General features: G+C 43.4%; 1 protein-coding gene across 2 annotated transcripts in view; it reads right to left on the reverse strand.

The window, feature by feature from the left end:
• The window catches only part of CIT (citron (rho-interacting, serine/threonine kinase 21)), a 217,117-nt gene that overhangs the window by 165,414 nt on the left and 23,815 nt on the right, over window positions 1–27,888 (reverse strand). For both annotated transcript variants that reach the window (XM_006890418.1, XM_006890417.1), the window contains exons 4-6: window positions 25,111–25,212; window positions 5,986–6,128; window positions 4,245–4,338 (exon numbers count right to left, since the gene is read on the reverse strand). In XM_006890418.1, the coding sequence (XP_006890480.1) occupies window positions 4,245–4,338; window positions 5,986–6,128; window positions 25,111–25,212 (339 nt within the window). The remainder of the gene's footprint in view (window positions 1–4,244; window positions 4,339–5,985; window positions 6,129–25,110; window positions 25,213–27,888) is intronic.

Here is a 27,888-nt window from a genome sequence, read left to right on the forward strand (position 1 = left end):
TCTGCAGTAAGTGCATGAGGTCCTCCTCAGTTTCAGCAAGCAGGGTTGTGTCATCTACATAACGCAGATTGTTGATAGATCTTCCGCCAATCCTAATGCCATGCTTCTCCTCATAGAGCCCAGCATATAGGCCCCTGATTTTCAATTTCATGAACAGACTTATCACACAAGTCCTGCTACATAACAGACATATGATTACACACATGTATATTCAATCATTTCTGAATTTTCTAAATGTGATTATTAATTTGTGTAGTTAGAGGCCCCTGAGTTGGTTCCAACTCCCAGAGACACAGTGTACAACAGAATAGAACACCGTCTGGCCCTGCAGTCTCCTCACTTCACTGCTGCTGGAGCCCACTGGTGCAGCCTAAGCTGTATTGTTGCTGCTAGTGGGTCAGGTCAATTCTGACTCACAGAAACTTTATGTTCACTAAAAGGAAGCTCTCCCCAATCCTGCAGCACCCACTTAAGGCCCATTAGAAAGCAAGAAAAGAGAATATATTCCCTAGCTTGCTCTTTGGATATCTCCTACTCTAGTACTTGATAGGGAGCTCTGGTGGCCTAGTGCTAAGAAGCTGCATTGCAATCCAGAAGGCTCGTGCTTTGAGGCCACCAGCTGCTCCAAGGGAGAAGGATGGTCAGTCTCCTCCCGTGCAATAAACTGCCTCTGAAGAGCCACCTGAGGGTTAGCTATGCCTAAGATCTAAGATCAGGTCTACAGAACAACAACAACTAATTGATAGTAATTAACAAAGGGTTTTAGTGATAGCTGATAACTACTACTGTTATCTAAACCTGTTCTCTAAATCTGTTCAACACATTAATCTCAAACATGTAAAGGATTCTGTAATGTGCTTTGCATCTCCTCTGGCTTTAGTTTAACCACCTGCTGATAAAATATTAAATGTAGAACATTCAGCAGGCGCTCTGCCGTCCTGCAGTACATTACCTGACCGGTGCGCCAGTACCATTAAACTTAAGCTAATTTTCATTACATCAACAGGGAAGACATATGATAGTTTGGTTTAGTTCACCTAGAATCAAAAAGAGAACAACCACAGGCAAAAGAGCCAATGCTGGGAAATGAAAAAGGAGGAAAAAGAAAGAAATGGATGAACCTAGATATAGTGTATGTAAGAAGACCACCGTCTTTCTCCTCTCAAATCCCTCATAAAAATGTTTAAGCATTAAAACTATTTAAAGCTAACTTTTTCCAGCTAGTTTACCAAGGTATAAAAGTATACCAGAAAAAGCAATAGAGAAAATTTCACGTCATCCCTCTTGTGGAAATCAAATCCTTTTACTGCTACATAAACCTAAAAAAAGAATGTCCACCTTTGAGTTTCCAGCTGCCAAAAAGGGATGATTATAATTTAACAACACTGTAATACTATTTGTTTACAATCTCCATATTTTTCTGAGAGCTGAATGCGACTGGCTGGAACTATCAGCTTTGTCATTTCAGACTCGGACCTTATTTTCCTCCATCTTCTCCCTCAGGTGGGAATCTAAGCCACAGTGCACGTCAGGGCACAGCTCGGCCCAGACCACAATCTCTAGGCAGTGTTGTTCTTAGGCTTCTGTGTTTTTACTAACACAGATAATACCAAAGCTGCTTCCTGAAAAACAAGTTTGAAATAAATCCAATAGAAAAGGGCAAATGCAGCACATCTGTGATTCTCAAATATCTAGTATGCACCTACAATATCTGGGGGTAGAAGCAAAAAGGGCAGATTTTTGATGAGTTGCTATGTGCCATCGAGTCATAGCGACCCTATGTACAAGAGCCTTACACCCTGCTCTATCCTGTGCCAAGCTTGTACAACCATACACGGGATGTACTTTCAGGTCTTAGGAGTTCTGATGGTACAGTGGTTAAAGGGCTAGACTTGTGAACCCAAAGGTTGGTGGCCTGAGCCTATCAGCGACCCTGAGGATGAATGATGGGGTAGTCTTCTGTAAAGACTTACAGCCTAGGAAACTCTAAGAGGCAGTTCTATCTTGTCCTACAGGTCACTATGCGCCCCTGTCAACTCAATGGTAAAAATGGGTTTGGCTTTTCACTTTCGTGCCTGTAACACATTCTATTTAAATGAAATCTATCGATATTGATCAAAAATCCCAAAAGAAAATGCATCTTACTTCAACATTCATACGTTACATGATTGCAGGCTGAAGGCTTCTATGACATAAAAGAGTCTGTGGGTGGCACAAACACTTCATATCATGAACTGCTGAGGTTAGAGGAGCCAGTCTGTCTGCTGGCAATATGAGTTCTCATTGACTTGGACTTGACTCAATGGCAACTGTTCTATTCTGAAAAGGCCTTTGCCACTTAAAACCATGCTCAAGTCATTCTTAGATGCTTAGCCACTTTCAGGACCCAAAAGCACAAAGTTCTAGAGAGGCAGTTCCCTCCCCAAGAGAAGCAGAGGTACAATATTGTTAAACACAGGGTACTGAGTGCCCTGTCTCCTTGACCGAAATCATCAAGGGTTGAGCCTTTAGTTGCAAATAGAGCCAAGCGCCTCTGGGAGGCTCCCTGCCTGGAGTGAAGGTTGCTGTGGTTAAAGAACTGAAAAGGGCAGTTGGAAGCACTGGAAAAATATAAACCCCAGATGAAAAGAAGACCTATGTCTCCAACAAGGGCAGTAAAGTGAGAGTCCAGACAGAGGGATCCTACTTATTTACCAAAAGACGTCTTCGGATTTTTATTTACTTTCATGAATAGGTGTTGTGGCTTTGGGGTTGGGTTTTTGTTTTTTTTTTTCACTGTAAACCAAAGGCTGTTGGCTATCAATTAAACTATTTCACCTTTTTTTTTTTTTTAGTTTTGTGATGCTTCTCAACCTACTGCAATGATTTTCAGTGGGGAGGGGAGGGAGGAAACAGAGCATTTTGTCCTGAGGCATTCGGCAAGAGGACAGATGATTTTGGTTGTCCTAACTCATCTTTCTTCCCTAGAGCAGCTGACAGATTTGAACACCTGTCTTTGGATTAGCTGGGCAGATCCTTACCCACAAGGCCATCAAAGCTCCGTTTAAAAAGCATTAAGCAATCTGCTTTCCCAAGTCCCAGTCAAATCAATTATCTCAGGCAGGCCTCATATCCACAGAACAAGGGGGTCAGATGTTGGAGTACAGACTAAACACAACTACAAGACTCCTTACATCAACCTTTCCTCTGAAGAACTTAAGGAAAAAGGCAGCTTCACGAACTGTCCATGATAGAAAGGACTTAATTCTCACTTCTGCAAAGGCTGTTTCTCCAACTTCTTCATGTAAGCATCTGAATTAGAATCAGTATTCTAGAGAAAGAATAAAAGAACAAGTTCCCAAGGTCTAGGTCACTGAAGAGCTCAGCTGTAAACTAAGTCTTAAAACTGAAGGGGACTGTTTCTTAGACTGATCACATTTTCACATGTACCAATTTTCTATGAAGATGTTTTAAATCTCTTTTTTGTTTTTACTCTGCCATCTTTTGCCTCCTATCTCCTGACTCTTGAGGTCAACAACTCTCCTCCTGTCTTCCGAATCAGCATGCGGAAAGGGGCTTAATTTTTCCCAAAGATCTAAGACATCAACGTGACATTTCGAGCCCTTGCTCCTTAATACTTAAGGACATTCTATTTGAATACTTCAGTAATTAATTTCAATTTTGCGGCATGAGGAATAAGAGGGTTTGAAATATAAAGGAGGTTAGATTTCATCAAAACAGTTTAAAGTAAAACAGGCAATAGGATAGAATATAGTCTCTAACAGGCAAGGAAAAACAAAATTAGCTTCTTTTTTTTTTTCTTCCCCCTCCTTTTTCACCAAACTCTGGAATTATTCTAAAAATGTTTTGCAGGGTATTAACAGACATTATACATCAAAGAGTTCCAAGGTCAGGGAAGTCTGGGAAATAGGTCTGTGTCTCATCTTCTCTCCCAGGGAATTCTTTCATACACTGGCAGAAAAAGGCGCCAACATGTCTCTCAGCTTTATTGTTTCCCAAACTTATGGCCATTTCATATTTCTTTCCAATTGCCATCAAGTCAGACCTGGCCCTCCAGCAGGTTTTTGAAGGCTGTAAATTGCATGGGAGGAGACTGTCTCTCTTTCCCCCTAAAAGTTGTTTAGTGGACTCAAACCACCAAGAGTGTTAGCAGCACAATTCCCTACAGACCAGCAGAGCCCCCTCTATGGGACCACAGCATAACATCTATTAGCCAAGCCAGCTATCTCATTCCATTTTATTACCATTTTATTTGAGTTCATTTTAGCAGCTGATCCAAAATCCACCAGCTTAATATGCCCTGTTCGGTCAATAAGAATATTCTCAGGCTTGATGTCTCTGCAAGAAAATTGAGGCCACAAATTAGTGTTGTCTTCTCTGTTCTAATCAACAAGCAATTGCTAATCTAGAAAACCAATTGTGTCTAGACTGTTAATGCATATACTCTGTGATACAAGCCTCCAGCAGCATATATTTCAAAGAACACATTACAACAAAAAATAATAATGGTAAAACACATGATGTTAGCTGGATTATTTTTTATAAACATATTTGACATTACAGAAACCAAGGCCAAAAGAACTGAGTAAATGGGGCTTGCACAAGGTCAACAGAAAGTTAAGATCTGATTCCAGATTTCATGGTTCTGTGGTCCATTACCACAATAGTCTCAGATGTACAGAAAACAGCAGATGAATGAGGATGTGGAGAAAAACCCTGGGCTTCGAACCAGTTCAGCCTGGTTCAGGCATGGGCAACGAAGCATTACCTGAACAGACACAAATTTTTTAAATCCAAGTGAACCAAATAGGAAAAATTATGAGTGGGAGCCTCGCTGGAAACGTCATTTCCTTCTTGCAGTAAAACAAGGACAGCGTACAGGTTGCATAGCAACCACATCTCTTGACTAGCTAAGTCAAGAACCACAGGGGCCTGGCTTAAAAATGGCGGCCGAACACTTGGCTCTGGCCGCGTGCCACTCTTCACGGTGCTGGGTGCTATCAGGCTCCTGCCAGTGCTCATCATACCTCTTTTGAGTTTTGCTCTCTAGTATTTCCCTTTCCAGTTAGTTTTCTAAATCACATAACTTTAAGCAAAAAAAAAAAAAAAAGTGGGTTTCTTCCAGTTTCACTTTGTTGGCTATGACCAAAACAGCTCAAATTCCTGGTAGAAACACAGATCGACTAAGGATTTTGTAAACCTCCTTTGTAAATTACTTAAAGGAACAGTCACAAGTACAACCCCAGGCTGGCGCCATGTCTGGGAACAAAGGTGGCAAGCAGCAGCGCCTGAAACAGCCCGAGAAGCAGCCAAGGAAACAGATGAGGAAGATAAGGCTTTCAGGCAGAAACAAAAAGAACAGAAGAAATTCAAGGAGCTAAAAGCGGAGGCTGCAGACAAAAGTCTCCTGGCCATGGGTAGAATTAAGAAATCTGCCAAAAAATAAGCTGTTTGTGACTGAGGCAATGATGAACCTTACTTCTGTCCTTTTTTAAAACATCTGGGTTCTCTGCTATAACATCTGTTGCCACCTGTAATTAAAATGACATGCTGTCTTGGAGCTTGCTGTGCATTTAAGAATAAACTTCTGTAAAATAATGAAGAAAAAGAAACCAAAGAAAAGAAGGAAGAACAACTCCAAGGCCTTCCACCGTTAAATGGTGTGTCAGTTTCTTCTGGGGAACAAGTCTCACTTTTTAACCATTTAACCCGAAGAACCCGTTCAAGGACGACCAGTCTTAGTAGCTATGTTAAGAGCTTTTACTGGCAAACCTCACAGCATTAGTTGGAAATTGACTTCTCTGTTAGAGATGCCAACTGAAGCACCTGCCATTCTGGAAAGCTGATGTTTATTCAGGTATAGGAAAGACACAGTAAAAACTGGATGGGACAAATATGGTGCTGAAATCATCCATCTGCACTCTGCATCATGTCTGTATCAGGTGATACAGACAAATGCCACCTGAGCCCCAGGGTCTCTCTTACCTATGTACATATCCCATCTGATGCACGCTGTGAACCGCCAAGATGAGTTCAGCGAGGTAAAACTGAACCATATTTTCATCCAGTTGGTCCTCATATCTATTCAAGAGTGACAGCAAGTCCCCTCCAGGCTGGTATTCCATGACCTGTATGGAATGCAACAGTTAATTCTTCACACACTCAGAATAGGGAACACCTCAATTAGATCCTCAACTACTGCCTGTCGAGTTATAATTACAATGTCTTAACAAAGCAATGAGAGGTGAGATACTTACTTGTAAGTCTCCTGGGCTGATTTCTCTGCCTAAGAAACTGACATCCAATGCCTGCAGAGGATCAATGAGGTCTAGGCCTAGACAACAGATGCATGTTTACAAGGCAGGCTTGAGAAGCGCACTCCATCACCCACCCAAGTCGACACCCCAGGCACTCCCTAGCAATAGGGACACAGCGTAGATAGAAATTCCTGGAGGGCAGCAAACTCTCTAGTATCTTTTCTGCATCTTTCTCATCAACCAGAGAGAGGAGACGTGCAATCAAAATGATGCCATCTTCTTCTTAAACAGGACAGCAATCTGACAGTCTCTATTAAAAATTTAAATGCAGATAGACACCCTTTGACCTAGAGTTCCATTTGTGACAATCCATTTCCTAGATCCTTACAATAGTTTGCAGATAAACAGATTCAAAGTGGCATTGTTTGTGACAAGAAAAGGAAAATGGGGAGGATGAGGCTGGAAATCATCCAAATATCCATCAATAAGAGGCAGGCTGAAACAATACATATCCAAATGAAGGCATTTAATGCAGATATTAAAAATGGATTCCTTCTACTCATACTGCCATGGAAAAATGTCCAGAATAACAGAAATGGACAAGGATTACATGAGCCCTTTTTTTTTTGGGGGGGGAGCCAATTATTACTATTGTTGCTAGATAATATTGGTGGGGGGAAGATCTGGAAAAAGAATATAAAGCTAAGCCTCGGGTGAAAATTTTGATTAGCAAAAACATGCTGTCTGCCTCGAGGAACAGAAATCTTTCCACTTTTCAGTGTGATATTACTGAACCAGCACTGGACTCTGAGCTAGTCGGCCTGGGGTGGCTTCAGATGCTGTCTCAGTGACTCTGAGCTTCACCACCCCTCCCTCCCAGGTCTGGGTGACCATCACCTAAGACAGGTTCCCAAGGGTCTGCACGCTGCTGGCACCCACCAGGTCCTCTCCTATCACTCCTCTCCCCACCCTTTCTTCTCCTGCTCGGGAGGTGCTGGGAGCTGTCTTGACCACTGCTGTAACCATGTCAACCTTGACTGCATTCTCTTGACCTTTGTTTCTATTTCCTATTTTATTAACTACGCTTTAAGGACTTTTTAAGTTGTCAGACTTTCTTTCTAGAAAAACGCTAGATCTAGATAAGCTCCTTAAAAAAAATAAGACAAATCAATTTGAAGTTTCTCATATTACTGCATTCCAGAAGCCAATTCTGAGATGTGATCTCTCACCCCCGCAGTGTAAACCTCTGCTTGGTTTTAGTCCAGGGTTAAAAGAAAGCTCTAGAAAGTCATGCCTAGAAGCTCAGCTTATCCCCGAAAAGCCCCAGGCTAGCCTCTTTAGAGCTTATGAAGTCTTCTTGGCACCAAGACATCCCTAAGCCAGACAAACTATGTTCTTCCCTCCCCAGGAGTCAGTTGTTCTCATGTCCTGCAGTAGGACTTGTAACTTAAGTGTCCACCCCATTCACATGCAACCATTCAGAAAGGTACACTCAAATAAGAACTGAAGAATAAAGTTCCACCTGTACTGGCATTTGCTGAACAGATTTATTTATCTGGTAGCTTAGTGGTAAGGAACTGCACCACCAGTGCAAAGATTTGTAGTTCGAATCCACAAGCTGCTCTATGGAAGATAGGCAGTCTCCTCCCATGTAATTTACTGCCTCTGAAAGCCCACTGGAGGGTCAGCTATGGGTTGGTTCCAACTCATGGTATACAGCAACAAGAAAAGCAAGAGCTAAGAGAGGTAGCAGCTAAAATGCACACCTCATTCCCTCTAAATTCATCGCAGATGTAAGCTACACGTCCTGGTCCCATGGGAGCCCACAGGAAGCCACCTGGCTGTCTATGCTTCATCCACTCTTTCCAACCTGGTTCTCTACAAACCCTGGGTATGTGGGTGAATTCTAACATGCACGTCTGTTTTAAACATATACTGACATTAAAAATGTCTTAGAACATTCTCAAAAAAGAAAGATGCACAGATAATAACAGACGTACTAATGCTTCTAGAACTGAAATGTCTCAAAATAAGAACAATGCATATTTATGACGACACACAAGTTTTCATAAATTTTTTAATACGGCTCTATTACAGATGGGGGAGGGAAATGAAGAAAAGACTACGGTTAAGGCTCAGAAGGTCAAAGGTATAGCAGTTGCTGCCATCTTTTAAGAGCCCCGGAACTGACCACCACTTGACACTTAGCAGATATTCTGCAGGATTCTTGTTTACTGATGAATAAAACAGACCAGAATCTACGAAACACCTCTTAAATAACAATAATAATAAAAAACCTGTGTTCTTTGCCCCTATTCTGAAGATCCAGTTTACAGAGCTGAAAATCTCCCCACCCCCACAAACTAGATTAGTCTTTTTTATGAGCTGAGCAACTTCCTATTGAAGTGTTGCCACTCGTCAAAACCAGGCTTGATTGAGAAAACAAGCAACAAAAATTAAAACCGCTGAAGGAGGCACGTCCCACTGCAAGAAGCTTAAATGACAGATTTCGAAATAGACAAGAGTCCTTATTGAAGCAAAAAAAAAAGGCAAAAGCCCATGGACATGGATCCAGGTGATCATTATTAGCTGTTACCACATCAATTCCAACTACACACTGATTCCATGTACAGCAGCATGTAACACAAGTCCAGCCCAGGGTCATCTTCAAGGTCAGTGGAATGCTCATGGCCACTGGCATATTCGCTTGGTGTTCTGGGTGCCATTCACTATTCATCTTCCAGCACAACATCAGGAACTGATGCTATAATCTATGAGGTAATTTTTTAATTAGATCACCAGGTCGTTCTTCCTACTCTCAGTCTAGAAGCACTGTTAAAATGTTCTACAATGGGTCTTTCTACTGGTATTTTTAAATACCAGAAACATTGGCTGTTGTTGTTATGTGCTGTCAAGTTGCTTGCGACTCACAGCGAGCCTATGTACAAGAGCCCGAAAGCCTGCTCTAGTCTGTGTCAAATTCAATTGTCTCTGACACACCTACTCTTATTACCCCAGTCAATGAATCACTCCATCTCATCGAGGGTGCCTCTCCAAGGACTGGTCCCTCCTGGCAATATGCCTAAAGTATGTCAGACAAAGCCTCAAAATCCTTGCCTCCTGGGAACAAATATTTGGTAATACCAACTCAGATAAGAGTCTCATAATGAAAGTCTACAGAATACTTATGGGCCTCCACAAGAAAAAGACTGATAACCCAATTATAAAATGGGCAAAAGACATGGGAAGAATTTTCACAGAGGAAGATATATGAATGGCAAACAGACACTTGAAGAAAAGCTCAAAAACACTGGCAATAAGAGAGATGCAAATCAAAACTACAATGAGGTACCATCTCACTCCGGTAACAGTGGCAGAGTTAGCAGGGCAGTAAGTAATAAATGTTGGAGAGGATGTGGTGAGAAAGGAACTCTTACACATTGTTGGTGGGATTGTAAAATGGTACAACCATTCTGGAAGGTAGTTTGGTGCTTCCTCAAAAAGCTGAACACAGAAATTCCAAATGACCTAGCTGTTCTACTACTTGGAACATACCCTGAGAAAAGGAGAACTGAGGCACAAACAGAGACTTGTACACCAATGTTCACAGCAGCATTATTCACTATCACAAGAACATGGAAACAGCTCAGATGTCCAATCACAAACGAATGGATTGAGAAATTATGGTACATTCACACAATGGAATACTATGCAGCACGCAGGAACAATGATTTTGTAAACTATTACCTAACTTGGGAGGGACTGAAGAACCTTACGCTGAGTGAACTCAGTCCCACAAGGATAAATATTGTACAAAGCCATTATTGTAGAATGTGTATAAAGATTCAGTGGGGGGTGAGGGGTGGGACAGGTGGAAGCAGAGGGATGAGGATGTCCAGAGGGAGGGCAGATTAATCATGGGGTTGTATAATTTGATGGGGAGTGAGGGAAACTGAAAGAATCTGTTCTGGAAAACAATGTATTCTAATTTTGCAAATAAATTAGTATAATAATAAAAATTTTAAAAAAAGAACAACAACAAATCCTTGCCTCCAAGGAGCAGCATGGTTTCACCCTCTCTAGGACAAACCTATTTGTAATCCTGGTAGTCAAATAGTATAGTCAACACTTTCCTCCAGCACCACAGCTCAAAGGCATCAATTCTCTGTCATCCCTAGTCATTGTCCAGCTTTCTGACATAGATAAAATAAATTATTATCCAGTCAGCAGAAGAAATAAAGTCCAGATACTACAGAGTATACTACAGAGTATGGACAAAGCTGGAAGACATGCTGTGCAAAATAAGATAATCAAGGGAAGACAATTCTTTTATGGCCTCATGTACATTAAAAGACAAGAAAAAGTAAAGGGATAGGGACCAAAGTTTATTTGTGGTTACTAGAGTTGAGGGGAAGAGGGGTAGGAGGGGTTAACAGTGATGACAAAAAAAATCACACTGATTAAAGGGCAGGTTGCAAAACTATCTATTATACGTGCTGTCAACGAGTTGAAAAAAAATCTAAAAAGCTTAATTGCCAAAAGTTCTGTAAGAGTTACATTTATGACAATGACAAAAAGAGACAAAAGAGTAGCTGCTATAGCTGCTTATGTAAAACAAAAACACTTCTTGGGATCTGGTGATTTGGGTCCCATGTTGTGTCTCAGTTGACTGCTCTAAGGATATGTTCAGTACTACTTCTTGTCCTCCTAGTTTGTTGCTTAGTCCTGAGGGTCTAGTAACTTGCAAGAGGCCAAGGACAGTAAGTGGTCTCTATTTACTTCGATTCTCCAAGACAGTATCTGTCTTAGAGAAAGTGCAACCAGGGTGTTCCTTAAAGGCAAGGATGGTGGAACTTGTTCTCACATACTTTGGGCATGTTGCCAAGGACGGGGGACAGGTCCTTGGAAAAAGACAGGATGCTGGGAAAGATCAATGAAAGAAAGAAGACCCTCAGAAGATGGACTGACAGTGAATGGAACATGGGCCTGAGCAGGGCAAAGATCATGATGATGGAGGAGGAGAAGGCAAAGCTCCATGTTATTGTTTATGGGTTTCTATGAGTTGTAGATGGCACAATGGTACCTAACAACAACATTCACCTACAACAGGCAGAAGGAGAATTGGGAACAGGAGAAGGATCAGGAATGGGTGGCTAGTTGCCTCCTTGAGCAACCATCTCCTTTGTTATGAGACCAGAAGAACCTAGATGGTGTCCAGCAGTCATTACTCAACTTTTTGGTCAAATATTGCAAAGGACAAAGACCAAAGGGATAAATGTAGAACAGAATTTCAAAATTCTAATGGAATCCAGACTTCTTGGAGCCATGAAACTTGAACGAACCACTGAAATTAGTGTCCAAAGATAATCACTAACTCAAAAATATCCTCTGAAGTCCTAAAACCAAAGAACAATATCACTTGACTAGCCAAAAAAGTCTACCTTAAACATTATGATCCCGTAAGAACTATCTCCTTGTTGCTGTTATTGCCATCGAGTCACCTGCGACTCATATCGACCCTATGCACAAAAGCTCTGAATTCTGTCCTATTCTGAGCCAATCTCACTGTCTCCAACACACCTGCTCCTATTACTCCAAGAACTATCTACAGGGATCAAATAGATAATAGCAATAAAGATCAGACAGGCAACTTAGAATGCAGTATGTTACTGATAATAAAAGAAGAAACAATTCTGAGAAGGAGAGAATGCACAATTCAAAGAACAAAATTAATGTCATTTATCAGGCTGTTGAATCGGTGTTTTGCTGTAACTGTAACAGAATATAAAGAATTAAATATAAAATAGTGGAGGCAAAGTTTCCCGGGTCACTGCAACATGCGAGCCACCACAGCACACACAGTGACTGAGAAGTGGTGGGAATCCAAGCTACTGACTGGAAACTGCAACTGTGCATCATGAAAACAATAGAGTCCAGAAAGTCACTGAGCAGGTGTAGTTGTCCCAAGATGCTTCCTGTCTCCCAAAACTATCCTTTGTGGTGTTACTCCTCCTGGTATGAATGGAGCCATGGGGAAGGCAGCTCATGTGTGGTCAGTCTGGGCTTGAAAAACCATAGGCTGTGGAGTGTAGAGATAAGGGAGAACCAGGACTTGGTGTTTTCAGATAAAAGTTCTGGCCTTTTAACACCACTCCCTGCCATCGGGTCAATGCTGACTCCAAGTGACCAGCGGACAAAGCAGAGCTGTCCCGCAGGGTCTGTAAGTCCACAGATCGTTATGGAAGCAGACAGCTCCGTCCTTCACCCTTGGAGCGGCATGTGGGTTCAAACTACCAACCTTGTGGCAGCAGCCAAATGCCTTAACCACAGTGCCATCAGAGCTGCTTCTTTTGGATTTTTAAAGGTGGTACCAAACCAAGAAAATGCAAAGTATTATCAAAAGTATAAAAAGCCTTCTAGCCTTCCTACCAAATGGCCTTCTATGGACCAAATATTACAGTCAGCAGGGCAGGCCAGGCTGTAAAGAGTTATTTTACAGGATCAGGTTTCATTCAGCTGTGTGCCTCTGCCCTTGAATTCTACTACCAAGAGATGACTAGTGATGTGCTAATTTCAAATAAGGATAAAATGAAGGCCCTAGAATACTGCAAGGCCACGTGCTAGGGGCTCCCTAAGCTCACCTGTCCATCACAAACACCTGGCAAGCAATATTTTTAAATGGGGGTTGGTCATTTTGTGGTAAGAAGTTCCTCTGCCGACCAAACGACAAGTTGGTCAAATCCACTGGATGCTCTGTGGAAGAAGATGAGTGATTTACAGACTCTGAAAGCCTGCTGGAGGGTCAGTCATGGGTTGGTTCTGACTCGACAGTACACAACAAGAAGAACTATTCATCCATCCAAACAATTACTATAGCACCTTACATGTCAGGCAGTATTCCCATTATAAGGACTACAGCAGCAAATGAAACAAGACAAAAATCCCTGCTTTCATGACATTAACTGTCATGTTGTTATGACTAATGGCGACCCTATGTATAGTAACTCTGAACCCTACCCTATCCTGTACAAACCTCTCTGTCTCAAACATACCTATTCCCATTGCCCCAGTCACTGAATCGACCCATCTCATTCAGGGTCTTCCTCTCCTGCACTTTTCCTCCATCCTCCCAAACATGATGTCCCTCTCCAAGGACTGGTCCCCCGCCCTTGCAACATGCTCAAAGTACGTCAGACAAAGGTTCAGAATCCTTGACTCCAAGGAGCACCCCATTTCACCCTCTCCAGGACAAATCTGGTTATTCTCCAAGCAGTCCATGGTATATCCAACACTCTTCTCCAGCACCACAGCTCAAAGGCATCACTTCTCTTTCTACCATCCCTAATCACTGTCCAGCTCTCCGATGCATAGCACACAATTACAAAGAGTATGGCCTGGATCAGGCACACCTTAGTCTCCAGCTTGATGTCATTGCTCTTCAGTACTCTAAAAAGGTCCCTGACAGCTGACTTTCACAATGCAATTTGTCTCTTGATTTACTGGCTACTGGTACCAAGAGTGTGGATTGTAGAGGCAAGCAACTAAAACTGTTAACTATCTCAATCTCTTCATCATCCATAATGATGATGCCAATTGGCCCTGTGGTGAAAATCTTTGTTTTCTTGATGTTGAGCTTCCATCTTTCACCTTCTGCAGCAAGTGTTTCAGGTCCTCCTCAGTTTCAGCAAGCAGGGTTGTGTCATCTGCATAACGCAGGTTGTTGATGAATCTTCCTCCAATCCTGATACCACGTCCCTCCTCGTATAGCCCAGCATTCCAGATGATCTGTTCTGCATACAGATTGAAAAGGTATGGAGACAATACATCCCTGGCAGGCACTCTTCCCAATTTTGAACCATGCAGTGTCTCCTTGCTCTGTTCTGACAGCTGCCTCTTGGTTCAAGAATAGGTTTCACGTAAGTCCAATCAAATGTTCTGGGATTCTCATTCTTCAGAGTCAACCACAGTTTGTTGTGATTCACACAGTCAAAAGCCTTTGCATAGTCAATGAAACAAAGATAGACATTCCTCTGGTACGCTCTGCTTTCTGCCAAGATCCATCTAACATTAGCTATAATATCCCTAGTACCACAGCCTCTTCTAAACCCAGTCTGCACATCTGGCAGTTCTCTGTTGACGTGTTGCTCCAGTCGTTTTTGGATAATTTTCAGAAGAATCTTGCTTGAATGTGATATTAATGATATTGTTCAATAACTTCTGCACTCTGTCAGGTCACCCTTCTTTGCAATGGGAACAAATATCAATCTCTTCCAGTCACAAACACAAGCTAGACACGTGGATTTCACCTGATGGTATGCATAGGAATCAAACCAATTACATCTGTGGAAAGAATTGCTGGAGAAGCTCAATAACAGCTGTGAAAAACAGGCCATATGCTTACTGTGGAACAGACTGCCAACTACTCAGATGCAAGTTCAAGCTGAAGCTGAAGAAAATAAAATCAAATCCACAGGAACCAAAATTTGACCTTAAGTCCATCCCACTTGAATTTCAAAACCATCTCAGGAACAGGTTTGAGGCCCTGAACACCAATGAGCAAAGACCAAATGAGCTGTGGGAAGATATCAAGAATATCATCCATGAAGAATGCAAAAGATCATTACAAAGGCAGAAGAAGAAAAGACCAAGATGGATGTCAGATAAGACTCAATATTGTATTAAGAGTGCCACGAAGCCAAAGCTAAAGGAAGAAATCAAGACATTAAAGAGCTGAACAGAAAATTTCAAAGGGAAGCTTGGGATGTCAAAGCGAGGTATTATAATGAAATGTGTGAAGAGCTGGAGTCAGAAAATCAAAAGGGTAGAAAAACAAATTTAAGCCACAAGTGGTAATACTTAAGGATACTTTGGGCAGAATGTTAAATGATCCAAGAAGCGTTAAAAGAAGATGGAAGGAGTATAGAAAGTCACTGTACCAGACGGAATTGGCTGACACAGAAGAATTTCATGAAACAACATATGAGCAGGAGTCTGTGGTGATGAAGGAGGAAGTTCAAGCTGCTCTGAAAAAAACAAGTCTCCAGGAGTTGACAGCATACCAATTGACATATTTCAACAAACAGTCACTGCCCTGGATGTGCTAAGTTGTGCCAAGAAATCGGAAACTACTGTCATAGTTAACTGTAATAGTGAAATGAAAAATATTTCAGTATAAAAGGGTAAACAAAGTACCTCTCCTTCACACTGACCATGTAGGGAGCTTGTTAAAGATGTGATCCTAGGTTCCCACCCGAGCCTGCTCTTTTACCAGCCCACGGGCAGGCACCCGGCTGGCAGAAGCACAGAAGAAAGGCCCACAATCTGCTTCCCTGAAGATCATGTTGTTGGGCGACGCCTTCTGTTCCCTTCCCACCCACAGCCACCCATGAGCCAGAGGACAAGTGCCTCACAGGGTTTTCTTGGTTTTAATCTTTACAGGAGCACACTGCTAGGCCTTTCTTCTAAGGAGCAAGGGGGTGAGGTCTGAACAAACCATCATCCTCTTAGCTGACAGGTGAGCATTTAACTGTGTGTGTCACCAAGTTCCCTGTCGAGATGACCACAAGAACACTATGGGGCGGTTCTCCGCTGTAAACCCTGGGCTGACGTGAGTTAGAACCAACTTCAGGGTTAGGCGTTACCCCACACCTCACAGATGAACCCCCAGAGGCCAGGTCTAGGAATCAGCACATGCTCAGAGCGCTATCAGGGTGATTCTGATGCAGTAGACACAACATTGCATTTGGGGCCCTCTGTTGATGAGGTGGGGACTCTAGCAGCATAGCCCACAGGGGGCTGTGCTGCAAACCCAGAGGCTGAGCCTCTATGGCAGTTCAAATCCACCAGGACTCTGAGGGAGAAAGGCAGGAAACTTCATTCCATTGATTTACAGCCCTGGAAACGCAATGGAGGGTCAGCCATGAGTCAGTGCCTATGACGGCATTGAGTTTCTGAGCTGATGAGGCTGCAGAGCTGATGTGGCTCTTGACTGCAACCGAATGAAGTTTGTGCCCCAGTGGTGCCCTTGAAAGCCGGTGTTAATGCAGCCATCACTGCTGCTGCTTCAAAGACTACCTGGGGCCCTTCTGCATCTCTAGACAAGGTTACTGACAACAAAGGGCTTCATGGCAGCCAGCCCATCAGCACAGAGGCAACAAGCCCCTGTTCCCTCAAGGACTGAAGCTAGGCCCCCTGAACACAATGAACAGCTGCGAGTTACCCAAATGGTGATCACCAAGGCACAGCAATCAAAGCCGGGGGAGATAGGTGGAGGGAGGGGAACACTCCAGTGACACAGCCCTAAACAATGTAGCATCGCTGTGGAGGGCAGAGCAAGCGCAGCGGCTGACAGGCGAGCCTGCCTTGGGGCTACAGCAGAATTCCACTCTTAAAGCAAAGACTTTCAGGCCAACGGAGACAGCCCCTCCCGATGGCAGCAGCTGCAGATGCTAATTAAAGGGCAAATCTTACATGTGTTTGGTTAGAAGGAGCTGTTCTGCTGGTATTTGCATCTATACCTCAAGCACTGGGACAGCAATTGCCATCAACTGTGTTGAGTTTAAAACGAAGGATGTGTGTGTGTGTGTGTGTGTGTGTGTGTGTGCGCGCGCGCGCGCGTGTCTACGTACATTTGTGTATACGCAGCGGGGGAGAGTGTGAGTATCTCCTATTTCTGTAGTACTCTATTGCAATTTGCAAGGACGTCATTAAGAGGCACGCTGCGCTGGCCACTTCTCAGGAATGTCTCCTTGAATTGCTTGCACTATGATCAGCATAACTTAGAAAGCGCCATGAAGATGTAATGACACTATTAGTATCATCATCTCATCCGCATAGTGCTGCTGGTCTTTGGCATGGGGGAGGAGACGAGGGAGCCTCTACTAAGTGACCCTGAAATGCTTCTTGAAGGGCAGAGTGGCCACAGAAAAAAGTAAGAAGGTCTTTTAGGTCCAAAAGAATCAATCTAGGCACTCTGGTGGTTAGGTCCACATTGTGTTATGCTACTAACTTAAAAACCGTGACTCTAAGCCTGATTCATCCACCCATTCGGGGGGAGGGGGAAGGATCTTGAACAAGGAATGGTCCAGAACTGAGGATATTGATTGATGAAGGGACCTTTGAAAAGATGTGGGTAGGCTTAAGGGATAAATAAGCAAGGAGGTGAAGCACGCTGGGTGGCACACCAGGAGAGCAAGTACTTCCTTGGCCTTAAAGGGCACCAAAAGGGACCTCACGTACATATGCATTATCAACAAAGGGACGCAAAGAAGAAGCAAGTTCTAACCAAAAACCAGATATAACGACTGCTGTCATTAGCAGCCTGCCACTAAGTTGGCTCCCAACCACCGGCAACCTCGCGCACAATGGGAGGATCAAACCTGGGATCCACACGGCCTTCAGCAGCTGAATTTTGGGATCAGACCATCAGGCCTTTCTATCTAGCTTGTCTTAGCCTGGCTGCTCCATCGAAACATTATCAGCAGCATGTCAAACCACAAGCCCCCACTGAATGGCACCTTTGCTTGAGACGCACTGGCCAGGAACCAAATGAGGGATCCCACAGTGGATGTAAGAAATATACCGCTGGACTAGCTCTGCCAGCCTAGCTGGAGTGACAGAGTGGCTTTCAAAGTGTGGCTGCTGGACCATGAGCAGCAGCAGCAGCATCTGGGGACTTGTTAGTGATGCCACTCCTTGGGCCCCACTGGCAGTAACCCTGGTTCTACGGAACCAGAAACGGTGCAGGTGAGTCGTCCAAAAATCCCAGACAACAAAATTAAATTGTGGCTCCAAAAAAATGGCACAATTCTAACTGTACTTGCTTGAAATATGGAGCCTTAAAAGACCAAGACACAAAACAGTTATTTTGAAGGCACAGAGAACTCGAGAGAATTCCCCCAGGCAACACGCTTCACAATTGAATTGGGGTCAATAAGAGGTATTAATATCTCATTTTGCCAATGAGAAAATTGAAGCTGAAAAGGCCAACGACTCCGGGGAGACCAAACAGGGAGCAGTAAGGAAGAACCAATATTCCAAGTAAGAGGCTCCTTCAATGGCCAGCCAGCTTCCCAACCCTGGCTTCTCAAACAGCCACACAGGGACACACCTGGAAAACACATCATCTTGCCCAAGATGAAAATGGCACATGTCTCACTGTCAAGACTATCACCAGCTGCCATATTTCACCAGATAAACAGCAGAGTCAAAGTCACCGGCTCTCTCTGGCACAGGCTGGAGTTCACCCAGGCTGTGAGGTCAACGCTGCTCAGGAAAAGGTCCTCTTTCAATTTTTCCTACAGAGGATGGAAGCACAGCCCATGAAATTATCCAGCTGCCAAGTGCAAGATAGAGAGGAAATATATTAAGAGCTAATCCCAAATAGGATTTCAGAATGAGGGTCCTAGGAGCAGGATGAGGCCCAGAGGGGGCCTGGCTTCACATCTCAGCTCTGTTACTATCTACAAACGTAGCCATTTCAGCCTCTGTGCAGGCTATTCATGTGCGTCCCCCTCTAAAACCCATCCTTCCCTTTCTCTGGAGCAAAAGAATTTCCGCAGATAGATGCAATGCAGCTAGCACAGTCATGTGACTTGAGTCCTAGCCAACAAACTGGGAGAGGAAACGAGGTGCCCAACTTCCATGTCATTCTGAGGAGCGGGAATTTGCTTGACCTGCTGGTCAGCTGGAACGAGGATATCAAATGGCTTAACATCAACCATGCAAAAGAAGACAACACATAGGCGGTCGGGGGAGCCACTGAAGGGAAGAAATTTGGGTCCAGTGACTGTCAACATAAAACACAGCTGCCTCAGCCCAGACTCTATTCTGGAGGCTCTCTGTTACATCAGCTTAGCTCTTATCTTAATACACTTCTAAGTGCAACTGGGAATGAACAGGCAGAAGGAAATGGAAGGCCACATCAGGGAAAAGAGGCTCCAACCAGGCAAGCCTCAAAAGACCACTGTTTTTATCAGGTGCTGTTGACTAGGTCCGTCAACTCATGGCCACTCCATGCACAATGGAACAAAACAATGCCCGGTGAGCACCCGCCCCATGCTCATTTGCAGATCAGACCACAGTGATCCATTCAGCAGAAACCTATTCAGAATAACAGCAACACACTAGCCTTCCCTGAAAGAGGGGTGGTTGGCTTCAGGCAGAGGTGCACTGGCCAGGAATCAAACCCAGGTCACCCATGTGAAAGGGGAGAATTCTACCACAAGACCACCAACTGCCTCAGCCGGAGGTGAGCAATGGGGTGAGAGGGATCAGAACGAACCCAGCAATCTCTGAGACCCTCACATTGAATCTCCATACAATATGATTAAGTGGTGAGTTGTAAAACAACTTTTTCGTTTATAAAGGATTGGCCCCTTTCATGGAAAGACACGGGGAAAGGCATCTGTTACAAAGAATTAAACAGATTTTATCACGAACCAGGTCAGCTAAGCACTGTTTCAATGGGATGCCTGCCAGAAAATGGAGCTAGCCTTGTTATATAGAACCAGCTGTGACAATGCTGTGTGCTACCATTTTCTATGTACTATGAAACAGTAAGCCATACTCACTGCCATGCAACTGCAGATGGGATTTTTCTTAACCACCAAAATCCAAAAGGATCCAAGCTCCATCTCTAGGCACTGCCCTCCAAACTGTGAAAATTTCACCAGGCCTATCTTGAATTAAGGAGCCCCGGTGGCCTCGTGGGTAAGGAGTTGAAGAATATCAACCTAAGGGCAGATGGTTTGAATCCACCAGTTGCTCCCACGAAATTTACAGGTCCTGAAACCCCACTAGAGGGTCAGCTATGAGACCGTTCCTATTCAACGGCAATGACTTGAGATCCTGAATTACTTATTTTTAGAAAGCAAAACCTGCAATGTTAACATGCTATGGTTTTTATAATAAATTTAAATGTAAATCACACACATGAAAAGTAATTTACTTGATAAATATTTCCTTTTTTTTTTTTAAGAAAACATCATCTTGGGAAGGGATTGTAAAACAATGAAAGAATTTTTCTTTTACTTTTCCAAGAGGGGAGTGTGCTGGGGGGGAGAGTTGGGAGGCGAGAAAAGTACAACAATGAATGAATGAAAATCCAAAGTCTCTGTAAATTTTCATTGACATTAATAATAAAAAAAATTTTAAAAAAGAAAACATGTTTATTTTAGAAATTTTGCTACTATTCAAGTACTTAACACTTTCAATCAATTGCTATACGTATAGATGGTAAAAATCATTATGTAATCTTTTAACTCAATATTAAAAATACACACATTCAAAAGTCCCAATCCTTCCCAAAAGGCAATCGAGGTTCCTCATCACTCCTTTATCTAAGTCCTTTTGAGCTGACATATCCACAAGTAAAAAGCCCTGGTGATAAGCATCTCCGTAAATATTTCTTTTTTTTTTTGTAAATATTTCTTAACCATTTATTAAAATCCCCGGGTAGCTCAGGAGCTCAGGGTACTGCAGTCAAAGCAAGGTACACAGCTAACTCAAGGGCCATGTGTCTCTGGCAGTTCAAACTCACCAATGGCTTCAAGGGAGAAGGGTGGACAGTCTCCCTCCATTGGGATTTACAGCCTCGGAAACCCAATAGGGAGGGGTGCTATGAGTTGGAGCCAATTTGATAGAGGTGAGAGGCCCAAACCACTCATTTAATGTTAATGTGCTCAGTTGCTAACTAAAAGGACAAAGGTATAAGTCTACCGAGAGATGCCTCAAAAGAAAGGCCTGGTGGTCCTCTTCTGAAAATCCAGCCATTGAAAACTCAAAGGGGCACAGACAGAGTCTGTGCTGTTAGATGCGAGCTTCCAGCTATGCAAGATTCACATGAACCGAAGAGATACTCAAACAGATTATCCTCTTGTGTTGTTTTACTGACATGATTTTTTAAAAAAATTGTGTTGTTTAGGAAATAGAGAGTGAAACAGGTACCTCAATGGGACCAATTCTACACATTCAGCTTAGTGCCAGTCATGTAGTCATTCTCATTCTCCATACTGGAGGGTCTCTCCACCATCAACACACTCACGGCCCCCTCAGGTTTCCATCTAATCTTTTGAGTTGTCCTTCTACAGCAGGAAGTCTTCAAGGATCTTGACTCTGACTGTAGTGTTTGGAAGACCTGGGTAGGGGACAAGACAGACGGCAGGGAGAGCCCGCAGGGGAAGGTTGCAACAAAGCAGGCAAGAGAGAATGGTGGCCGGGACTCACATGCCAGCAGCTGGACTGGAGAGGAGAAGCAGCTTTGAGAGAGACAGAGGAGGTAGGATTCTACCTTTTTTCTCCCCACCTACTTAAAATGTTTCTTCACTTGAAATGCATTTGCATTCCTAATTGACCTTGAATTTAGAAGAGTTTATATTTTTTTCTATCTCTCTTCTTCTTTTTTTTTTATCTTTTTCTTGATTGTCAATTCTTCTCCAACAGGGCATCTGGTGGATTCGAACTGCATGCCTTCAGGATTACAGCACAACTTCTTGGCACTAGTCCACCAGAGCTCGCCTTAGAAGAGAGCTTACTTGCTGTAGGTAACTAACTGTCTCTAAATTGCAAAGGTTGAGCAAGCTATGAGTGGTCAATTGTTAGGGATGTTGTTAGGTGTAACCAGGCAACGACTCTATGAACAAAAACAGAGCAGAGCCCTGCCCTTATCCCAGGCCATCCTCATTGTCTCTAACATGCATGAATACATTGTTACAATAAGTACAATAATACTCCATTCTTTGCAGTGCCAATACAGAGCTAAGATCTTGCTGCAGGATGCGTTTCTGGGATCAGAAATTCCCAGATTTAGAAAGGGAACATGGTGCATATGTAACAGACTAGGTAACAAACACTCCCAAGGAGGTCTGGTGCATCACCCTATAATCAAATGCACTCTTACTTTTGCAGCAAAATGTATGAATATTTGCACTAAAGGGAATAAATGGAGGTAGTCTGGGTCAGGTTTTGCTACAAACTATAGTTTCAAGTTAGGTTTTTACTCCCAAGTAAGTAACAAAAGAATTCAAGGTTTGCCAGAGCCGTGGGTGCTATAGAACTGGAGACAAGAGATGGTAGACTCGTAATTAGAGCTTAATTCCTGTATTAAATTGGATATTTATATGAAAACTATTCCCTTAGTGAGCATTTTATTCCACAGCACCAGGGTACTTGTGAAGAGAAGGCAAACAAGGAAATAATTACAAAATCCCATCAGCAACACCCAACTGAGCTACCAAAGAGAGGTGTAAAGGTGTCACAGCGCCCAGGTACTAATGTGCTGAGGCAACCAGAAATCCAAGAAATGGCTATTTTAAGCTTTTCCCTCTTACAAAATGGTAGGTGCAAAAACAAAGACAGTTGTGAATTAAGGATGCTGGTACTGAAATCAAGGACCAGAGGGAGGCCCCACGGCTAACAAGTCCACAAAAAAGAAGTCCCTTGCAGCAGGGGATTCTCACAGCCAGCTCAACTGGTGGTAATGGTGTCAGATGCTGTCGAATCCGAGTATGACCTACAGTGACCTTATGAACAACAGATCTGAACCCTGTCCTATCTTGTGCCATCCTCACACTTCCTGACACACCAGAGCCCATTGTGGCAGTCACTGTGTCAATCCACCTTGTTGAGGGTCTTCTGCTTGGCCGATCCCCCACCCTTCCCAGCATCATATCCCTCTCAAAGGAATAGCCTCTCCTAGCAACATGCTCAAAGTACATGAGACAAAGCCTTATTGTCTCTGCCACCAAGGACCACTCTGGCTGTATTTTCTCTAAGACATATTTGTTCTTTGGGCCGTCCATTAGATGTTCAGTGCTCTTCTCCAACATTACAGCTCCAAGTCATCAATTCTTTTCATGGCCTAAAATCAGATGCACCTTAGTCCTCAAACTGGTATCATTGCTCATCAATACTTTGGAGCGGTCCCTGAATGCAGACTTTCCAACGCAATATGTCTCCTGAACCAGTACACATTCCCAGTCCACAAGGCATGTCTGAGCAGAAGTCAATAGCAGCTGTAAAGCCCACATGACTGCTTGGCAAATGTGGTGAGAAGAGCAGTGACATCGATGTGTCTGGAATTCTCAAAATGTCCAGGTACTAATTACTCTACTAAGATGTGCTTAGAAGCTGATGCAACAAGAGAATAAACAAACTGACAGCTCCAGTCAATGTGAACGTAAACCCCAAGTTCTATCTTTCCCAGCCCTTCTGATCATATTATCCTTAATGGTCATTATGCGGACAAACAAAAGTGGCTCTGAAGCAACTGAGTGGGGGGTTGTCACGTGTCACTGCATCCCAAGTCTTCTACTTAGAGTCTTAATATAGAACACACTCAAAATTTGTAACCATTGCCTCTACCAAAATTGATCTCGAGGGTGGTTAAATCTCCACATATCTCAGTATGGCTGGTTGTCAAAAAGCAGGTTCCAAAGGCAAAACTCACTGCCAGCAGTTTGAACTTAGAGCAACTTGCATCGGGTTCCTGAAGCTGTAAATCTTGACGGGGGAAGACTGACCATCTTTCTCTGATGGAGTGACTGGTGGATTTTAACTACCGGCTTTTAGGTTAACAGCCTGACACATTTCACATTAGCTCTTCCTACTGCAAGGTAAAGGGATTGTAGATCTATGTTGGTATTGGAAAGGACTTCACTGGGCCACTTACAGCTCACCAAATCTCTGAACATTAAAGAAACTTACCTACCACAATAAGCTCTCTTGGAAGTTAAAGATCAATTAGTAACATAAATGCAGTTCAAGTGAAGATACATTTTAAACCAATGGAAAGAAAGAGTAGAATCCCACCTCCTCTGTGTCTCCCAAAGCTGCCTCTATGCTCCAGTCTAGCTGCTGGCATGTGAGTTCCAGCTACCGTACCCTCCTGCAGGCTCTCCCTGCCATCTGCCTCATCCCCTCCCCAGGTCCTCCACACACTGCAGCCAGTCATCCCGCTGCCAAGACCCTTCAAAACTCTGTGCTGCAGAAGGGCAACGGGAGAGATTAGAAAGGAACCTCAAGGCCAGTGAGTTTGTTGATGGTGGAGGAACAGCTCAGAAACAGAGAATGAGAATGCACAACAGAGAGAATGTAATCGCTGTCACTAAAATGAATGCATAGAAATGGCTGAATTTGTATTTGCTTGGACTTTCTCAACATAGGGGTTTTTTAACATTTTTCATTGTGATTTGTGTGTAAGTTAAAAAAAATATTTTGTGTGGGGTTAGCTGTTTGGTTTGTGGTGGTGGGTTTTGTGTTTTTTGTTTTTTTTCACAGTCAACCCATCATGCATATTTTTGTTCCATAAAGTTTACTATGATACACACAGGATCTGATTATCCATTCATTCCACACTTTCTTTCCTTTCCCCCACTCCAATAAAGTGTTTATATTTTAAAAAATAACACACATGTTCTGTTTGGGATAATGAAAGGACAGAAAGAACGTACCTCCCTGACATTTCCTTCTCTAGGGAAAGTGATTGATTAGAAGGAAACCTGAGGACTGTCCTTTTATTTTAGGTTTCTAAACATATGCAATGTTTATCACATGCATGCATGCATTATTATTTCAAGTTTTAAAATTAAGGCAACATTCTACTAAAGGCAGTAACAGACTAGATTCTCAAATAACTAACTTCTCATTATTGCCCTTGAAGCCACAATCACAGTATCTGAGCTGTTTCTAACTGAGCAGCCTTATTCTTCAGAACAAGGCAACAGGGAGACATCTGAAAGTCATGAAAACAAGTGAATTGAAGTACAGTGTCATGGACCAAATAGACAAGAACCATGTGATATCTCAGTAAGTCATCATTAGACTAATTGCAGAAAAGGAGACTAGCCAGGCTTACCAGATAAAGGTTATTTTTGTCCTGAAAGGCGTACTGCAATTGGGGAATCCAAGGACTTGTGCTCCGAGATAGTATGTTCCGTTCTTCCTCAAAAAATGAAACCTGGGAAGGGCAAAGAGATACTTCAGACAATTATAATACGAAAAGCAAGCGAACCATTAGGGGTGGGGAGGGTCCTCATGGCCTTCTTCTATCTGTAAGTCTACAATGATGTCTCTAGTTTCAAAAGAGTCACCACTTAGCCTGACATTCCACAAATCTCAGTCACACGTCCAGTTTGCTCACAGTATCTGCCAGAGCCCTATATATTTACTTAACATCTGTCTTTCAAGTACTCATCTCCTTTCACTCAAATGCAGTAGTGATTATGTGGGGCTAAACAATGGAAGCTGCAAGCATTTGTGTCTGGGTGCAGGGAGAGGCAGCCATAGTGGCCCAGAACTGGGTGTCAGAGACCACACAATTTTTCTAAAACCCCCAAACTACTCTAAAAAAAGTTAAGTGTCTTGTCAAGGGTATTACTAGGACAACTGGTGAAACCCAAATGGGGCCTGAGGACTTTAAGAGCAGTGCAATGGTGAAGTGACCCAAAATGTCAGCTGTTCAAACCCACCAGCCACTCCATCAGGGAAAGGTGTAGCAGTCTGTTCCTGCCAAGGTTACAATGTTGGAAACTCTGGGGTTGCGTTCTACTCTGCCCTACAAGGTCACTGAATGTCAGAATCCACTCAATGACCATCAGCTTGAACTTCATTTATCATTCTTTATGTTGTTGTTGTTAGGTGCTGTTGAGTCGAGTACGACTCATAGCAACCCTATAAATAAAAGATATGAACCTCTTCCTATCCTGTGCCATCCTCACACTTCCTGACACACTAGAGTCCACTGAGGCAGTCACTGTGTCAATCCACCTGGTTGAGGGTCTTCCTCTCCTTCACTGACCCTCCACTCTTCTCAGCATCATGTCCTTTTCCAAAGAATAGCCTCTTCTAGCAACAAGCCCAACGTATGTGAAGTGAAGCTTCACCATTCTTGCCTCCACTGCCTGATTTTGATGGCTGTGCTGTAGAAGAATGTTCCTGTTCAAAGTACTGAGAGGTAAATGGGACACACTGACTTGGCAACTTTGAACTTTTCTATGCATTTCTGATTCTTTCAAGATCAAAATAATTGTAAATATACCCTTCTTCCCTTAGTTCTAGGACCCCCTAATGGCATCATCCATTACATGTTGGGTTATTAACCAAAAAGGGAGGGGTTCGAATCCCTCACCGGTTGCTCTGCAGAACAAAGTCGAGGGAGTCAGCTCCTGTTAAGATCTATTTAGCGTCCTAAACCTCATGGAGGGCCATCACTAGTTGGACTTGACTCAGCAGTAAGGGTTGGGCTGGGTTTTCTTCAGTTCTAATGATAGAATCTTAGCATCTTCCACTCTTCTCTTCCAAATTCTTTCAATGCCACGTCGATTTCCTTTCTATGACATTGCTCATATTTCATTCCTCAACATAGGCAATATCGTTCTTGGACTCTTGACAAGCAGCTTCCTGCCCTTCTTTGCCCCCAATCTGGGACACACACACACACACACACACACACACACACACACACACAGCTGGAAGTTCTCAGGGACCAGAATGAAATGCCAGCCTCCTTCCTCCACAAACCTAAATGATCCTCAACCACTTCACAAACTGGAATTCCAAAACATGGCTTTAGGGGTTTCCCACCAACAACCCCTTCCACATTGAGCTCAAATTGCTGAAAGGTTAGTCCTTGGGTGGTGTCTGGGCACTTGGACTTCAGGAATATTCCTACTATTCCCAGAACTGACAAAGGTAGCTAACTGTGCCTGAGCAATGCAGTTCATGATCAACACCCACTTTTCCTTCCTGGTGTCTGGAATTTGGATAAAGGCCGGGCAAGGGGTGCCTATGTGGCCAGCCCCAATGAGAGCTCTGCGCACCAGACTCTACTGAGCTCTGGTGGTCACATTTCACACTTGTTCTCACAACTCACTTCAGGAGGATCACCTGACTCCACTTGGGGAGCTCTTGGAAGTCTGCACCTGGTTCCCCCAAACTTCACTCTGTGCTGTGCTCCTTTTTCCTCTGCTGAGGGGTCTCTGCACCCTTTCACTGTAACAAGTCACAGCTATGAGCACGACTATATTCTGAGTCTTAAATGTCCTTCTAGAGTTTCAAAACAGTTCAGCAGTTACCCCTGTAAATCAAGGCTACATAAGCACCACAGTCCACGGTATCTGGATCCTGGCAGGAAACAAATGAGAGAAAAATAATCTCCTCCTGTGTGATTTACTGCCTCTGAAAACCCACTGGAAGGTCAGCTATGAGTCAGTTCTAACTTACCAGCTCACAGTGATACCAAGAGGGAAACAGAGTGCTCTGGGAGCCTAAGTCCACAGGGAGTTGCACCGTTAACCTCTCTGGCAGTTCAAAGTCAAGGAAGAAACATGGACCATCTGCAGCATTACAAACCCAAGGGAGGCTCAGCTCATTATGAGTCAAGTTCAATGAGCTGAGTTAACGTGAAGGAACAATAGCTGTGCCCTGTTCAAAAATGGCAGCCCCAGGGGAGCTCTGGTGGCCTAGTGGCAAAAAGCTGCACTGCAATCCCAGAGGTACACGGTTTGAATCCACCAAATGCTCTGCCGGAGAAGGAGGGACAATTTCCTCCTGTACCAGTCACATCTGATTTGACAGTACATGCACAAAAAAAAAAAAGGCAGCCCCCGTACAGCTCCGAAGGCACGTTCCTTTA

This window comes from Elephantulus edwardii, unplaced genomic scaffold (assembly GCF_000299155.1).
Source record: "Elephantulus edwardii isolate Elephantulus edwardi_28Jun2011 unplaced genomic scaffold, EleEdw1.0 scaffold00089, whole genome shotgun sequence".
Taxonomy (NCBI): domain Eukaryota; kingdom Metazoa; phylum Chordata; class Mammalia; order Macroscelidea; family Macroscelididae; genus Elephantulus; species Elephantulus edwardii.